The sequence below is a fragment of the Rutilus rutilus genome, assembly GCF_951802725.1.
Source record: "Rutilus rutilus genome assembly, chromosome: 6".
Taxonomy (NCBI): Eukaryota; Metazoa; Chordata; class Actinopteri; order Cypriniformes; family Leuciscidae; genus Rutilus; species Rutilus rutilus.
The window spans coordinates 17,926,721-17,945,342 of NC_140214.1; the positions used below are offsets into that span (position 1 = coordinate 17,926,721).

Consider the following 18,622-nt stretch of genomic DNA (forward strand, 5'->3'; position numbering starts at 1 on the left):
TCGACCATGCCCCCTTGGTGTGACGGCCCACTCCACCCGGAGTGTGGCATCCTCTTGGGCTCTAGCGCATGGCGCCTCGCTAACAGACATCTGTAGAGCTGCAGGCTGGGCGACACCTAACACGGCCTCTGGGCGACCCCCACGTGTGTAGTCCACTGTAAGCCTCTCTGAGCATGTGTCTTTCCCTCGGCAAGCCACCTTGCCACCCCTGGGTTTGAAATATTCCACCTGCGGCTGGACGCCCCAGTGATTCTCAATATGCAGCCCCCTGGGGTCATGTGTATTCCAAGTTCCCCCCTTCGGGCTGGGCATAATTGCAAATTTCCACTGATATATGCTTCCCAGTGTACCTTGGTACCTTGGCATAATTCCAGCAGCCATTAAAAACTGTCCCTTTCATGTTAATGTTGTTTTTTCATTGTTTACATGTTTAAATATTCTGAGAATGCATAGTTTAGTTATAATGTTTAATGTTTAAACTGCAATAAATGCATTAAATTAAAAAAAAATTTGGCAGCCATTTTGTTTTTATTGTTTATGCCAAAACAGTGATGTTTACAACTTGTTATACGGCAGAAATGGATTCAGCACCTAAAAATCATATAGAAACAACACTTGAAGTACTTTTCCTCAAAAATGCCTACTGCATCTTATCCAGGGCTATTTATCTATTTTGGGACTCGACTATATACACAGTCATGCAAAAAATCTAGGAGTCTCATTTAGTTTATAATGTTTCACCACCTTATAAGTTGGGTTGGAGTCATGCTGGTCTTTATATTATATTGGCTAATCTAAAGACATTAGATTGACGAATCAGAATGTTCTAATAAGAAAATTAAAGGGGTTTTATTGAGCTGCAAGTTTTTATGACCAAAGTATGTTTGAAAACTTACTGACATAGTGTGTCCTTTGATTTATTCTTTAAAATTTCCTGACTTGGTCTGAAAAGGGTCTTTTAAAAAGGAGTCTTAAATTTCTCTTCATAAAACCTGCAGAAACCCTGTCTTATTTCATCATATTGGGGAGAGCCTCTGGTTACAAAGTAGACCAATCACAGCTGTTGTGGTCTGTAGACGTGACACCAGTGACTGGTTCTGACTAAGATCAGTCTAACAGTGCAGAACATCAGTTACTGTGCAAGATGAGAGGTTTACTGTTACTGCTTAGCGCTCTGCTACTGCTGGAGTCAACAGATGGAAACAAATATAATCAACTAAACCAACATGAGAAAAACATTATTGACACGGCAATACAAGAAGCCAATGAGAAATATGGAAAAACCAAACACCTTGATTTTGCCTTCATTTTAGAAGCTGTAAGTTATTTAATTCAAATGTTAAACCTTTATCAAGATGCTGTAATTTGTGTTTGTTTTCTGTGCTTATGCATCTGCCTTAAAGTGCTTGGTAAAAATATTTAAACATCTCCTACATTTAAGGTTGTCATATGCTTTACATGTATCGCTCCCCTATATGACAGGATTCTTACAGTCGCATGGTTCATGTGATATTAAAACCCACCTCATGTGACAAGACAACACCAAATGTCCATCGGAAAGACTGTAAAATCCAAGATAAGGCAAGAGTAAGTAGCTCACTCTCACAGAAGGATTTTGATAGTCTAAATGCCTGTAGTAGTCATTGTAGAATATACACTTTAAAAAAAAACGTTTTTTAAAAAAAAAAAAAGCTTACAGTTTCACACAGCTCTATTGTATTTTTCTCAGCCTCAAGTTTCTTGTGTTGACTGTGATGGATCCATGTCCTGTTTACGTCTCAGAGAAAAAGACAAGGTACATCACATATTAGTCACATATTGGGGACAAAGACCTTTATTCACCATCATGATCCAACCTATTTATTGTATAAGATATTCCTGCACTAATAGGTTTTAACTGTTCTCACTGCAGATTAAAGAAACTTTATCCGCATGTTTGCCTCCCCCACCCACATCAAGGAGTCATCTTCTTGGGGAAGCAGAAGCAGCCGCCACCCACTCTTCCCAGTGGTACTGGCTTCTCTTTATAACTTGTAATTATTTTTTATCGATGTTGATATTAATATTATTAATGATCCCTTCTTGGGACAGGCAAGGAAATGCTCATGAATATTTTTTTTATTGTTGCTGTACTTTAATGTGAATGACTGGATGCCCCCCTCCCTCCTTTTTTTGGTCCATTGGTTTACTCCCCATTCCACCAATCAGATGTTGTTCAAATTCAGTTTTTTGTTGTTTTTGCCCCCCTCTTATTGTTTAAAATATTGTCAATAGTCTGTTATGATGCTCTTGGTTTCAAATGCCAGAACAATAAATTCTATAAATATAACACTTGGGTCTTTTCTCTTTATGAAATTGTATGGAAGCTTTTGTTGAAATGCACCAAAACATGGAGATTTTTTACTGGTGGTTTTCTTGTGCTTTGTCACAAGAAATAGGAGAATAGGAGGAGCTGGAATTATGGTTAAAGTGAAATAAACAAGGTATGGAGTGGATCTAAATGCAGCCATGAGCCAAAGTTTATATTTGCGTAATGCTGTTTTGAGTTCAAATCAAACATTGCATGTTTTATCAGGAGATGTGTAAACTTTCCATTTGTACTTTGAAAGCAGAAACACAAGTAGTGAACATGAGCATTAAGTAGCATAAATCTGAGGTCTAAATTCACCTTTTTGTGAATCAAGGCCTTTAAAATGTCTTAAATCAGAGCAGAAAGTCTTAAATACTTCATTGCATTAAATCTTGCATGAGGGATTTTCTCAGGTTCCATAAAAAAATTTCTGCACCAGATTTAATAACTGTCAGTAACCTGGCGTAGAGGAACTTGATAAACATGCATGCGGTTGCATCTTTTCTGTACATTGCGCCTTTGAAATATTAAATTGGGGAAAAGTTTGTCCCAAAGAGTATTTGCAATGCTAGTTTTAGACATTTAGTTTATAATGGTTCACCACCTTATAAATTGGGTTGGAGTCATGCTGGTCTTTATATTATATTGGCTAATCTAAAGACATTTAGATTGACGAATCAGAATGTTCTAATAAGAAAATCAAAGGGGTTTTATTGAGCTTCAAGTTTTTATGACCAAAGTATGTTTGAAAACTTACTGACAGTGTGTCCTTGGATTAATTCTTTGAAATTTCCTGACTTGGTCTGAAAAGGGTCTTTTAAAAAGGAGTCTTAAATTTCTCTTCATAAAACCTGCAGAAACCCTGTCTTATTTCATCATATTGGGGAGGGCCTCTGGTTACAGAGTAGACCAATCACAGCTGATGTGGTCTGTAGACGTGACACTAGTGACTGGTTCTGACTAAGATCAGTCTAACAGTGCAGAACATCAGTTACTGTGCAAGATGAGAGGTTTACTGTTACTGCTTAGCGCTCTGCTACTGCTGGAGTCAACAGACGGGAACAAAGAATATCATCAACTAAGCCAACATGAGACAAACATCATTGACAGGGCAATACAAGAAGCCAATGAGAAATATGGAGCCAAACACCTTGATTTTGCCTTGATTTTAGAACCTGTAAGTTATTTAATTCATATTTTAGAATTTTACTATAAATTAATAATTGTACTGTAATTTGTCTGTTTTGATTATGTTTTCTGTGCTTATGCATCTGCCTTAAAGTGCTTGATAAAAATTAGTTAAACATCTACATGTAAGATTGTCATCTTTATGCTTTACCTTTCTCTTTCCTCTATATGACAGTATGATGACAAGCGCATGCTTCATGTGATATTAAAATCCACCTCATGTGACAAGACGAAACCGAGTGTCCATCGGGAAGACTGTAAGATCCAAGATAAGGCAACAGTAAGTCTCTACTCACTCAGGATCTTAATAGTCAAAATGCCTATAGGAGTCAATGTAGAATATATTTTAAAAAAGCTTACAGTTTCACACAGCTCTATTGTATTTTTCTCAGCCTCAAGTTTCTTGTGTTGACTGTCGTGGATCCATGACCTGTTTACTTCTCAGAGAAACAGACAAGGTACATCACAGACCTCCTTTATTCACCATCATGAACCATTTGTTGTCAAGACATTCCTGCACTAATAGGTTTTAACTGTTCGCATTGCAGATTAAAAAAACTGTATCCGAATGTTTGACTCCCCCACCCACATCAAGGAGTCATCTTCTTGGGCACGGACATCCGATTGCACGAAAAGCAGAAAATGAGCAAAAAACTGGATGTCTGGGATGCATCTGAGAAATAAAAAATCTTTTTTGCAACTGGCCATATGATTTAAAAAAATAAATAAAATACTAATGAAATGTAACCTATAAAATTGACCTCTCAGACCAAGTTTCTTTATCTAAAATTGTATTATGAAGATTACTGTGCATTTTTGCTCAATTGCCCGTTTTCAGTTGTCATGATGTAATTTTGAGTTAAATATGGAAAATACAGTCATCTACATTAGAACGTCCTGTGTTGAGTAACATACAAGTCAAATTAATAATTGTTTAAAAATGTCTAAATATTCTTAAAAGAAGACCTTGTAAAATTGTCCCCAGGTTTCCATGAATAAAATGTTATAAATCTTGATCTTTAGACAATTTATTGGCACTGAGTTTAATATAATCTTGAAAAGATCTGTAAACAGATGTCCTGCAGTGTGACACTGTTATTTAGTTATTTCGGTTTTCATTTGTGTTTTAAATCAATACAAATTATATTAAGGGACTTGAAGGTCAGATGCTAACTTGGCTTTAAGGATTTAATTTTTTTTTTAAATGAATCATAACTAACATTCCTTTTAATCCTTTCAGGATTAACATATATATGCTTTTGAAAACTAAATATCCCAACACTTATGCCAAAGTGTGTCTGAATATGTAACAAAAGGGGGAAACAAAACTTGACAGCTGTCTAAATATATAACCTTATGACTTGAGTAACAAGCTGAAGGAATCAAATAATCCAGATTTGCTTTTACCTAGTAACAGAAAGGGTTTGCTGAATTATACTTATAAAGAACTAATCATATTGAAGAAAAATTATGTAATAAATCATGTCACCTTTTTCATGCTCCTATTCTATAAAAACTGTTATACACTTTTTGTCGAGGGGATTCTTCCTGAAAGTGGTCTGAGATCCTCCCGGCCATGATTAAAGCATATTCAATGGCATTGTCTGGAGTCTGTCTGATTACTGTTGTGCATCTTACTTCTATTCTCAAGTGATAGTGCTGAAGGGGAACACCAGAGACCTTATTCCCAAATGATAATGTTCATAAGGGACGGAACATTGTCCGACTCAACAGGCTGAAGTAGAGACGGCTAGTAGAGCATACATTTGTCAATCAGGTGTATAGGGGATTTCTACCACAGCTTTAAAGCTATAAAATGGCATCTCAATGTCACATCTGAATGACAATGTCTGATACTTGTGTACAGTATCATATGAAACTCCATTTAAAGCTACTTTTTTCAAACTGTTATTCTGCATACATTCTTTATATTAACTAAGAAGTTACAGGGAATGTTTACCCCTTTTACAAAAATGTATTTATCACACTGCATGCCAGTTGAAATGAACTAGTGAACTCAAGAAGGTTATTAAAAGTAAAAAACAACAATGGAATTGGTTATAGCGTACCTTTCACAACCATATGTAACTACTACGCGTTTATTTCTATAATAAGTTGCTGTATTTTACAGTTGTTCTTTATCGCTTTGGCTAAATTCTCAAATGAGACTTTTTTTTTTATCAAAACAATAAAGTCTCTGAGCAATTAGTTTCTTGTTCACATCAGATTTGGATTTCTTATTGATTTAAGCAAATGACGTGTTTTGGCACTAAATGCACAGGGCTTGTTGATCAAATCTGATGAGTTGATTCTGAGTGAAACTGTCAAACTCTTCACAACTTCTAAACATTCTTTCATCGTGTGAGCCTTCACATGCAAAATGATCCATTCAATTATCAAAATCTGTCAGACATGCATGTATATTTCATAAATACCTATGACATAAAATGTGCTGAATTGGCAAATCTGCCATTGTAATGAAATAGAAATAACAATATTACCAATCAAGTTTGGAAGCATACAGTAGGCTATATGTGCAACAAGCAACTGTGAATTTTCAGTTTACATGTACTATATTTCTACAAATATGTGCTGTATAAATAAAAAGTTCAGTCCCACTTTATATAGGTGTCTTTACTATGTACTAACATTTAAATGAATAAATTGACACAATGCACTTATTGTGTACATTGTACTATTTTTTTTTTAAACTTGCATGTTATTACAGCTAATTAAATCTAGAATTACCAAGCCTGTCCCTAACCTTACCCGTATCCCATCTCAATAGCAGCAAAAGTGTTTTTCAATACAGTATGAGCACAATAAGTTCACTGTACTTTTTTCTGTTAGAAAATAGTAGATAAGGACACCTAAGGTAAAGTGTGACCAAATGTCCATTTTCTTTGTGTGTACTACAGTAATGACTTTTTCTAGTAAATTTTTACCTACTGCTGAAATCTGTATCTGAAAAGCTCAGCGTGATACACAAGAACATTCGGCTAGACAAAACTGACATTCTTGTATACTGTAGAAAACAGTCAGTAGAAACCACATGCAATTTGTATTTAACAAATATTTCCATGGTGAAAAAACATCTAAACATTTTGACCAGTTTGGTTCACATGATGACAGAAAGACTTCATTTTGGTGGCACTGGCCAATTTACATGACACATGAAGCATGTGTTTTGGGTGAGTAACTACATTTTGCAGACATGCAATAGAGTTCTGATGTTCCAGCAAACATTTGTGACCATTGAGCTTACAGTTTAAAGAATGTTAAAATTGTTTCGAAAAAGGTGCAAAAGCAATTGAGAAAACTATTTATAATATAATTTAACCCCTTGTGACCCTTTTACACAAGTAACAAGAACAATTCAAGTCCACTGGTCGTCAAAATAATTCTTATTAAGTTTTTATGTATGTAATTAATGATTACTGCACCAGCAACTAATAAAGATTCTAAATGATTAATAGATTAAGTAATATATGAATTGTTATTAATTAAATGTGTCTATGTATTATTTCCTTAAAAACATATTTTATTAACTAATAGTGTAAATTAATGCGTTAATTACCACAATGGGTTGAAGTCATGTACTTCAACTTCGAATTGTCTGCTTTAATTAATCATTATCTAATGATTTGCAAATGTATCATTATGTTATGACTTTACTTGTTGAGGCACATGACTATTAACTAATTGTTAAGTAATATGCCATTTTGGTTTTGACATCCACACTAAGCCATGGATTTCAATTTCCAACCATCTACAACCAAGATTTCACTGAGTCCGATGAACCTTGTTGTTCATGGCACAGGAATATGTCAGGTTAAGCTTGAGGTCGTGGTACACATGAGAACATGCGGCATATTTCATATGTGTCTAGACTGGACAAAGACAATAGAGCGTCCACTATAGTCAGTGAAACTACACTGGATGCGATGCGACGCGACGCTACACGACAAAACCCCGACAGTAAACTGATGCCACATTCTATTTCTGACATTCTCCGAGCTCTTGTGCTAGTTCTGTTACGAAGGACAAATGGACTTGCAATGGTCTGTCATGTCCAGTGTAGACAGCTAGTCTCGTCCAGTTTAAACACAGTGTAACAGCGGTCAGGAGTTCAGATTCTGGTGTGCTGATATTTGTGTGCAGCCCAACTTACCCATCCTTCAAACACATTCTTTGACATTACATTCACTGCATGTGCAAACTGTCAAAACCCATAAATGGCATATTACTTAACAATTAGTTAAGTTATGTGCCTCAACAAGTAAAGTCATAACATTATGTTAATGATTAATTAAAGCAGACAACTGGAAGTTGAAGTACATTGCTTTGACCAGATGTGGTAATTAACACATTAATTTACACTTTTAGTTGATAAAATATGTTATTAAGAAATTAATTCATTATGACGCATTTAATTAATAACAATTCATATATTACTTAATATATTAAATTTGTTATTAGTTACTGATGCAGTGATCATTAATTAATGGTTTAGTTCTTTATGAGTCATACATTAACACGTGATTATTTGGGCATTAGTTAAGCATGAATTAATCCATATTAGTGCACCCGTATTGTAAAGTGTTACCAATGATTCACAGGATCAACACTGGAGAGACTTTGGCTTTAAAGACCATTTGTTAATACACCCTAAAAACTAGGCCTATATAATAGGCCTCTGCTCAAATCTTTGTACAGTGTTTTCTTTTTTGCAGCCTTGCATTTATTGTATGGCAACCTTTAGAGAATGTAGAAAGGTATCATATTTTGAATGCATATAAAAAGTGTGACAGAGAACATCTGTGATGCTAATAATATAACAAATGAGAAGAAACGTGGATCTTTGCAACTTTTTAAATAAAACTGAAGTAGTGAAATATAAAGAGATAACAAAAAAGATATAGATGGATGGATGGATGGATGGATAGATAGACAGATTTGCATTTGCAGATAGCATTGATACTTCAGCTGTCTAGTTTCGTTTCCCTTTCTGTTATTAGTCAGGTCCGAATCTTCAAGATTGTGTAACCCTGTAGGCATTTTTGAGGAAAAGTTGTTATACCACATTTTTAGAAAGTTCAATGTCTCCTGAATAAGGATCCACCGTATAACACTGAAATAAGGGTCCCATTTTCTTGTAATTGTTATTGAAACAATAGGTGCATTATTCACAGCCGAAACACTGCAGGTGGATAGGGTAAAATTTTTAAGTTATAGATATCACCATAAAACCTTTCCAGTTTTTCACTTACATAGAGACAGACATTTTTTGTATTACAAGTTTTCTGAAATGTCATGTTTACATATGCAAATGAGGCATACCAGTATATATATATCATTTGAGGGGCAGGCATACCAATACGTGGTTCTCCCTTTCGGGCTAGCCCTGTCTCCTCGCGTCTTCACGAAGGTTGTCGAGGCAGCCCTTGTTCCTCTCGACGACTGGCTGATCCTAGCTCACTCTCGAGACAAGGTTTGCGAACATAAGGACCTAGTGCTCCGGCACCTAGCTTGTCTGGGCCTTCGGGTCAACTGGGAGAAGAGCAAACTCTGCTCCGTGCAGAGGATCTCTTTTCTCGGTATGGAAATCGACTCGGTCGCCATGTGCGCGCAGCTTACGAGCGAGCGCGCGTAGTCACTGCTAACTTGCCTTCGTCAGTTCGAGGGCAAGAGTGCGGTTCCACTGAAACTATTTCAGAGGCTCCTGGGGCATATGGCATCCGCAGCCGCAGTAACGTCGCTCGGTTTGCTTCATATGAGACCGCTTGATGATCAAGTCCCGAGGTGGGCATGGCAACACGGCACGCTCCGAGTCCCAGTGACTTCGACCTGCCGTCAGACCTTCACCCCGTGGACGAACCTCGTTATATAGAACGAGTTTCCTGGCATGTTGTTATATCAACAGATGCCTCCACAATGGGCTGGGGCACCATGTGCAATGGACATGCTGCCGTGGGCTCCTGGACAAGACCCCAGCGCCTTTGGCATGTCAATTGCCTCGAGTTGCAGGCTGTACGTCTCACCCTGAACCGCTTCTGTGCGTTGCTCAGGGGTCAGCACGTATTAGTCCGATCAGACAATACCGCCACAGTAGCGTACATCAACCGACAAGGTGGTCTGCGCTCCCGTTGTATGTCGCAACTCGCCCGCCACCTCCTCATATGGAGTCAGAAGCATCTGAGGTCGCTTCGAGCCATTTATATCCCGGGAGACCTGAACCGTGCAGCCGATCTGTCTCGGTTTCGGCCTCTCGCTGGAGAATGGAGACTCCATCCCCCGTCGGTTCAGCTGATTTGGGATCAGTTCGGGGACGCACAGGTAGATCTGTTTGCCTCCCACGACTCGTCCCACTGCGACCTGTTTTATTCTCTGACCGAGGGCACGCTCTGCACGGATGCACTGGCGCACAGCTGGCCGCGGGGCCTCTGCAAGTATGCGTTTCCCCCAGTGAGCAGACTTTGCGCAAGATCAGGGAGGACGAGGAGCAGGTAATTTTGGTTGCCCCGTATTGGCACAACCGCACCTGGTTCCAAGAACTAGTACTCCTCGCGACAGCACCTCCCTGGCCAATTCCTCTGAGAAAGAACCTGCTTTCTCAGTGACGGGGCACCCTATGGCACCCTCGTCCCGATCTTTGAAATCTCCATGTGTGGTTCCTGGATGGGACGAGGGAGGTTTGAGTGCCCTACCACCAGCGGTGGTGGCTACCATCACTTCCGCTAGAGCATCGTCCACGAGACATGCCTATGCGTTGAAGTGGAACCTCTTCGTCAACTGAAAGACCCTGACGCCATTGCTTTGGCTTACCAGCAGCAAGGTCGACCATGCCCCCTTGGTGTGACGGCCCACTCCACCCGGAGTGTGGCATCCTCTTGGGCTCTAGCGCATGGCGCCTCGCTAACAGACATCTGTAGAGCTGCAGGCTGGGCGACACCTAACACGGCCTCTGGGCGACCCCCACGTGTGTAGTCCACTGTAAGCCTCTCTGAGCATGTATCTTTCCCTCGGCAAGCCACCTTGCCACCCCTGGGTTTGAAATATTCCACCTGCGGCTGGACGCCCCAGTGATTCTCAATATGCAGCCCCCTGGGGTCATGTGTATTCCAAGTTCCCCCCTTCGGGCTGGGCATAATTGCAAATTTCCACTGATATATGCTTCCCAGTGTACCTTGGTACCTTGGCATAATTCCAGCAGCCATTAAAAACTGTCCCTTTCATGTTAATGTTGTTTTTTCATTGTTTACATGTTTAAATATTCTGAGAATGCATAGTTTAGTTATAATGTTTAATGTTTAAACTGCAATAAATGCATTAAATTAAAAAAAAATTTGGCAGCCATTTTGTTTTTATTGTTTATGCCAAAACAGTGATGTTTACAACTTGTTATACGGCAGAAATGGATTCAGCACCTAAAAATCATATAGAAACAACACTTGAAGTACTTTTCCTCAAAAATGCCTACTGCATCTTATCCAGGGCTATTTATCTATTTTGGGACTCGACTATATACACAGTCATGCAAAAAATCTAGGAGTCTCATTTAGTTTATAATGTTTCACCACCTTATAAGTTGGGTTGGAGTCATGCTGGTCTTTATATTATATTGGCTAATCTAAAGACATTAGATTGACGAATCAGAATGTTCTAATAAGAAAATTAAAGGGGTTTTATTGAGCTGCAAGTTTTTATGACCAAAGTATGTTTGAAAACTTACTGACATAGTGTGTCCTTTGATTTATTCTTTAAAATTTCCTGACTTGGTCTGAAAAGGGTCTTTTAAAAAGGAGTCTTAAATTTCTCTTCATAAAACCTGCAGAAACCCTGTCTTATTTCATCATATTGGGGAGAGCCTCTGGTTACAAAGTAGACCAATCACAGCTGTTGTGGTCTGTAGACGTGACACCAGTGACTGGTTCTGACTAAGATCAGTCTAACAGTGCAGAACATCAGTTACTGTGCAAGATGAGAGGTTTACTGTTACTGCTTAGCGCTCTGCTACTGCTGGAGTCAACAGATGGAAACAAATATAATCAACTAAACCAACATGAGAAAAACATTATTGACACGGCAATACAAGAAGCCAATGAGAAATATGGAAAAACCAAACACCTTGATTTTGCCTTCATTTTAGAAGCTGTAAGTTATTTAATTCAAATGTTAAACCTTTATCAAGATGCTGTAATTTGTGTTTGTTTTCTGTGCTTATGCATCTGCCTTAAAGTGCTTGGTAAAAATATTTAAACATCTCCTACATTTAAGGTTGTCATATGCTTTACATGTATCGCTCCCCTATATGACAGGATTCTTACAGTCGCATGGTTCATGTGATATTAAAACCCACCTCATGTGACAAGACAACACCAAATGTCCATCGGAAAGACTGTAAAATCCAAGATAAGGCAAGAGTAAGTAGCTCACTCTCACAGAAGGATTTTGATAGTCTAAATGCCTGTAGTAGTCATTGTAGAATACACTTTAAAAAAAAACGTTTTTTAAAAAAAAAAAAAGCTTACAGTTTCACACAGCTCTATTGTATTTTTCTCAGCCTCAAGTTTCTTGTGTTGACTGTGATGGATCCATGTCCTGTTTACGTCTCAGAGAAAAAGACAAGGTACATCACATATTAGTCACATATTGGGGACAAAGACCTTTATTCACCATCATGATCCAACCTATTTATTGTATAAGATATTCCTGCACTAATAGGTTTTAACTGTTCTCACTGCAGATTAAAGAAACTTTATCCGCATGTTTGCCTCCCCCACCCACATCAAGGAGTCATCTTCTTGGGGAAGCAGAAGCAGCCGCCACCCACTCTTCCCAGTGGTACTGGCTTCTCTTTATAACTTGTAATTATTTTTTATCGATGTTGATATTAATATTATTAATGATCCCTTCTTGGGACAGGCAAGGAAATGCTCATGAATATTTTTTTTATTGTTGCTGTACTTTAATGTGAATGACTGGATGCCCCCCTCCCTCCTTTTTTTGGTCCATTGGTTTACTCCCCATTCCACCAATCAGATGTTGTTCAAATTCAGTTTTTTGTTGTTTTTGCCCCCCTCTTATTGTTTAAAATATTGTCAATAGTCTGTTATGATGCTCTTGGTTTCAAATGCCAGAACAATAAATTCTATAAATATAACACTTGGGTCTTTTCTCTTTATGAAATTGTATGGAAGCTTTTGTTGAAATGCACCAAAACATGGAGATTTTTTACTGGTGGTTTTCTTGTGCTTTGTCACAAGAAATAGGAGAATAGGAGGAGCTGGAATTATGGTTAAAGTGAAATAAACAAGGTATGGAGTGGATCTAAATGCAGCCATGAGTCAAAGTTTATATTTGCGTAATGCTGTTTTGAGTTCAAATCAAACATTGCATGTTTTATCAGGAGATGTGTAAACTTTCCATTTGTACTTTGAAAGCAGAAACACAAGTAGTGAACATGAGCATTAATTAGCATAAATCTGAGGTCTAAATTCACCTTTTTGTGAATCAAGGCCTTTAAAATGTCTTAAATCAGAGCAGAAAGTCTTAAATACTTCATTGCATTAAATCTTGCATGAGGGATTTTCTCAGGTTCCATAAAAAAATTTCTGCACCAGATTTAATAACTGTCAGTAACCTGGCGTAGAGGAACTTGATAAACATGCATGCGGTTGCATCTTTTCTGTACATTGCGCCTTTGAAATATTAAATTGGGGAAAAGTTTGTCCCAAAGAGTATTTGCAATGTTAGTTTTAGACATTTAGTTTATAATGGTTCACCACCTTATAAATTGGGTTGGAGTCATGCTGGTCTTTATATTATATTGGCTAATCTAAAGACATTTAGATTGACGAATCAGAATGTTCTAATAAGAAAATTAAAGGGGTTTTATTGAGCTTCAAGTTTTTTATGACCAAAGTATGTTTGAAAACTTACTGACAGTGTGTCCTTGGATTAATTCTTTGAAATTTCCTGACTTGGTCTGAAAAGGGTCTTTTAAAAAGGAGTCTTAAATTTCTCTTCATAAAACCTGCAGAAACCCTGTCTTATTTCATCATATTGGGGAGGGCCTCTGGTTACAGAGTAGACCAATCACAGCTGATGTGGTCTGTAGACGTGACACTAGTGACTGGTTCTGACTAAGATCAGTCTAACAGTGCAGAACATCAGTTACTGTGCAAGATGAGAGGTTTACTGTTACTGCTTAGCGCTCTGCTACTGCTGGAGTCAACAGATGGAAACAAAGAATATCATCAACTAAGCCAACATGAGACAAACATCATTGACAGGGCAATACAAGAAGCCAATGAGAAATATGGAGCCAAACACCTTGATTTTGCCTTGATTTTAGAACCTGTAAGTTATTTAATTCATATTTTAGAATTTTACTATAAATTAATAATTGTACTGTAATTTGTCTGTTTTGATTATGTTTTCTGTGCTTATGCATCTGCCTTAAAGTGCTTGATAAAAAGTTAAACATCTACATGTAAGATTGTCATCTTTATGCTTTACCTTTCTCTTTCCTCTATATGACAGTATGATGACAAGCGCATGCTTCATGTGATATTAAAATCCACCTCATGTGACAAGACGAAACCGAGTGTCCATCGGGAAGACTGTAAGATCCAAGATAAGGCAACAGTAAGTCTCTACTCACTCAGGATCTTAATAGTCAAAATGCCTATAGGAGTCAATGTAGAATATATTTTAAAAAAGCTTACAGTTTCACACAGCTCTATTGTATTTTTCTCAGCCTCAAGTTTCTTGTGTTGACTGTCGTGGATCCATGTCCTGTTTACTTCTCAGAGAAACAGACAAGGTACATCACAGACCTCCTTTATTCACCATCATGAACCATTTGTTGTCAAGACATTCCTGCACTAATAGGTTTTAACTGTTCGCATTGCAGATTAAAAAAACTGTATCCGAATGTTTGACTCCCCCACCCACATCAAGGAGTCATCTTCTTGGGCACGGACATCCGATTGCACGAAAAGCAGAAAATGAGCAAAAAACTGGATGTCTGGGATGCATCTGAGAAATAAAAAATCTTTTTTGCAACTGGCCATATGATTTAAAAAAATAAATAAAATACTAATGAAATGTAACCTATAAAATTGACCTCTCAGACCAAGTTTCTTTATCTAAAATTGTATTATGAAGATTACTGTGCATTTTTGCTCAATTGCCCGGTTTCAGTTGTCATGATGTAATTTTGAGTTAAATATGGAAAATACAGTCATCTACATTAGAACGTCCTGTGTTGAATAACATACAAGTCAAATTAATAATTGTTTAAAAATGTCTAAATATTCTTAAAAGAAGACCTTGTAAAATTGTCCCCAGGTTTCCATGAATAAAATGTTATAAATCTTGATCTTTAGACAATTTATTGGCACTGAGTTTAATATAATCTTGAAAAGATCTGTAAACAGATGTCCTGCAGTGTGACACTGTTATTAAGTTATTTCGGTTTTCATTTGTCAGATAATAACTAATAACTAACATTCCTTTTAATCCTTTCAGGATTAACATATATATGCTTTTGAAAACTAAATATCCCCAACACTTATGCCAAAGTGTGTCTGAATATGTAACAAAAGGGGGAAACAAAACTTGACAGCTGTCTAAATATATAACCTTATGACTTGAGTAACAAGCTGAAGGAATCAAATAATCCAGATTTGCTTTTACCTAGTAACAGAAAGGGTTTGCTGAATTATACTTATAAAGAACTAATCATATTGAAGAAAAATTATGTAATAAATCATGTCACCTTTTTCATGCTCCTATTCTATAAAAACTGTTATACACTTTTTGTCGAGGGGATTCTTCCTGAAAGTGGTCTGAGATCCTCCCGTTCATGATTAAAGCATATTCGAAGGCATTGTCTGGAGTCTGTCTGATTACTGTTGCGCATCTTACTTCTATTCTCAAGTGATAGTGCTGAAGGGGAACACCAGAGACCTTATTCCCAAATGATAATGTTCATAAGGGACGGAACATTGTCCGACTCAACAGGCTGAAGTAGAGACGGCTAGTAGAGCATACATTTGTCAAATTAAGTCAGGTGTTTAGGGGGATTTCTACCACATCATTTTCATAACTAAGAAGTTACAGGGAATGTTTACCCCTTTTACAAAAATGTATTTATCACACTGCATGACAGTTGAAATGAACTAGTGAACTCAAGAAGGTTATTAAAAGTAAAAAACAACAATGGAATTGGTTATAGCGTACCTTTCAGAACCATATGTAACTACAACGCGTTTATTTCTATAATAAGTTGCTGTATTTTACAGTTGTTCTTTATCGCTTTGGCTAAATTCTCAAATGAGACTTTTTTTTTTATCAAAACAATAAAGTCTCTGAGCAATTAGTTTCTTGTTCACATCAGATTTGGATTTCTTATTGATTTAAGCAAATGACGTGTTTTGGCACTAAATGCACAGGGCTTGTTGATCAAATCTGATGAGTTGATTCTCAGTGAAACTGTCAAACTCTTCACAACTTCTAAACATTCTTTCATCGTGTGAGCCTTCACATGCAAAATGATCCATTCAATTATCAAAATCTGTCAGACATGCATGTATATTTCATAAATACCTATGACATGGAATATTTGTAAAATGTGCTGAATTGGCAAATCTGCCATTGTAATGAAATAGAAATAACAATATTACCAATCAAGTTTGGAAGCATACAGTAGGCTATATGTGTCAGGTTGAGTAAGGGAGCGAGGGCTCAATTGCGAGAAAAAGGTATTTTATTCAATATATCACAAAATAAAACAAAACACAAACAAAAACTACCCCAAGGGGGAAAACAAGACAGACTTAGACTTGGACTTGAACTTCGACTTGACTTGACTGAGGCACACAGCAGGGAAACACACAGTGTACGACGACAACGAACCAGCACAGGACTGAAGACACAAGGAGACTAAATAGGGAGCACAAACAAAGCAGGTAACGAGGGAGGACAGGTGGGGAAAATGAACTAATAATCAGGTAACAAGATGGGAGGGGCTAGACAATCAACTGGAGAGCACATGGCACAATGAAACATACATGACAAGCCATGTGCTCACACCAAACATTACAAACACCTGAGTACATGGCCAGCAAACAATCACCAGCCATGTACCCCAACAAAAGACATGAACACGCAGCTAATGAGAAAACTCATAAGCCACGTGTTCACACAAAACATAACATAAAAAGCACACAGCTAGGAAAACAAGCTGCGTGCTACACAGTACAAGACAAAAACATGAAATGGGAGCACATGAAACAAAGCACAGACAAGATAACATACGAGTGTCAGGGCTCTGTCACAAAACCAAGAAATAGACCAGACAGAAGTGACAGAACCCTGACAATATGTGCAACAAGCAACTGTGAATTTTCAGTTTACATGTACTATATTTCTACAAATATGTGCTGTATAAATAAAAAGTTCAGTCCCATTTTATATATTAGGTGTCTTTAACTACTATGTACTAACATTTAAATGAATAAATTGACACAATGCACTCATATATATATATATTTTTTAAACTTGCATGTTATTACAGCTAATTAAATCTAGAATTACCAAGCCTGTCCCTAACCTTACCCGTATCCGTGAAGTGTTTTTCAATGCAATATGAGCACAATAAGTTCACTGTACTTTGTTTTAATGTAAGTACATAGTAGATAAGGACACCTAAAATAAAGTTTGACCAAATGTCCATTTTTCTTTTTTTTTCTTTTGTGTGTACTACAGTAATGACTTTTTCTAGTAAATTTTTACCTACTGCTGAAATCTGTATCTGAAAAGCTCAGCGTGATACACAAGAACATTCAGCTAGACAAAACTGACATTCTTGTATAGTGTAGAAAACAGTCAGTAGAAAGCACATGCAATTTGTATTTAACAAATATTTCCATGGTGAAAAAACATCTAAACATTTTGACCAGTTTGGCTCACACAATGACAAAATACTTTTTATTTTGGTGGCACTGGCCAATTTACTGACACAAAAACTAGGTTTTGAAGCATGAATTAAATGTTTTGGGTGAGTAACTACATTTTGCAGACATGCAATAGTTCTGATGTTCCAGCAAAAAAGGGGCCAAAGCAATTGAGAAAAACTGTAAATAACTATAAGTAACCATTTATAATATCATTTAACCACTTATAACCCTTTTACACAAGTAACAAGAACGATTCAAGTCCACTGGCCGTCAAAATAATACCAGTGAATAATGTCATATCTGACAAAAGGTTCATAGATAGATAGATAGATAGATAGATAGATTTGCATTTGCAGATAGCATTGATACTTCAGCTGTCTAGTTTCGTTTCCCCTTTTGTTATGCACAGTCATGCAAAAAATCTAGGAGTCTATTTTGATCCTCTTCTCCAATTTGACAAGCATGTAAATGCAGTTGTAAAGAATAGCTTCTTTCAACTCAGATCTGTAGCAAAAGTGAAACACTTTCTTTCTAGTAAAGACCTTGAAATTGTGATTCATGCACTAATTTCCTCTCGACTGGATTACTGTAACTCTCTGTACGTTGGCCTACCTCAATCAATCTACACTGGCTCGGTTACAGGTGGTTCAAAAAAAATTCAGCAGCCAGATTGTTAACAGGAACTAAGAAAAGCGATATCTCCCCAGTCCTTGTCTCATTGCATTAGTCACCTATAAAATTTAGAGTCGACTTTAAGATTCCTCTTTTTGCATGCAAGGCACTGCACAATTCGGCCCCGGATTATATTTGTGATCTTATTAGGCCAAACACAGCCTCTAGATCACTGAGATCTTGTGACCAGAACTGTCACTCGTTCGTAAATCAAAAGGTGATCGAGCTTTCTATGTAGTCTCCTCAAAGCTTTGGAACAGTCTGCCTTTGAACATCAAGACCTCTCCATCACTGGATGCTTTTAATGATGCTGTGTATGTATTTTGAATAGCTGGTGTTCTACATTATGCGTGTATGTATTGTATATACATTTTGATTGATTTTGACACTTGATTTTTATCTCCATTTCTGTCTCTTTTTTTCTTTCTTTTCTCTCTTAAATTCT

At 37.2% G+C, this 18,622-nt stretch overlaps 2 protein-coding genes and 2 long non-coding RNA genes across 4 annotated transcripts; all 4 read left to right on the forward strand.

Annotated features, from left to right (window-relative positions):
- Positions 1–1,109: 1,109 nt before the first annotated feature.
- On the forward strand, positions 1,110–2,329 carry LOC311291805. Its single transcript, XR_014627612.1, has 4 exons — positions 1,110–1,318; positions 1,483–1,587; positions 1,730–1,795; positions 1,913–2,329. It is a non-coding gene; the product is annotated as an uncharacterized lncRNA (long non-coding RNA).
- Positions 2,330–3,304: 975 nt separating this feature from the next.
- Positions 3,305–4,604, forward strand: LOC311291800 (cystatin-like protein). Its single transcript, XM_084411079.1, has 4 exons — positions 3,305–3,527; positions 3,714–3,818; positions 3,931–3,996; positions 4,087–4,604. The coding sequence occupies exons 1-4, from the start codon at positions 3,354–3,356 to the stop codon at positions 4,213–4,215; spliced, it is 474 nt and encodes a 157-aa protein (XP_084267205.1). The 5' UTR covers positions 3,305–3,353; the 3' UTR covers positions 4,216–4,604.
- A 6,879-nt stretch (positions 4,605–11,483) lies between these two features.
- On the forward strand, positions 11,484–12,701 carry LOC311291804. Its single transcript, XR_014627611.1, has 4 exons — positions 11,484–11,692; positions 11,857–11,961; positions 12,102–12,167; positions 12,285–12,701. It is a non-coding gene; the product is annotated as an uncharacterized lncRNA (long non-coding RNA).
- Positions 12,702–13,634: 933 nt separating this feature from the next.
- On the forward strand, positions 13,635–15,033 carry LOC311291801 (cystatin-like protein). The gene is made up of 4 exons (XM_084411080.1): positions 13,635–13,900; positions 14,084–14,188; positions 14,301–14,366; positions 14,457–15,033. Exons 1-4 carry the CDS (start codon positions 13,727–13,729, stop codon positions 14,583–14,585), a joined length of 474 nt encoding a protein of 157 aa, XP_084267206.1. The 5' UTR covers positions 13,635–13,726; the 3' UTR covers positions 14,586–15,033.
- Positions 15,034–18,622: the final 3,589 nt, after the last annotated feature.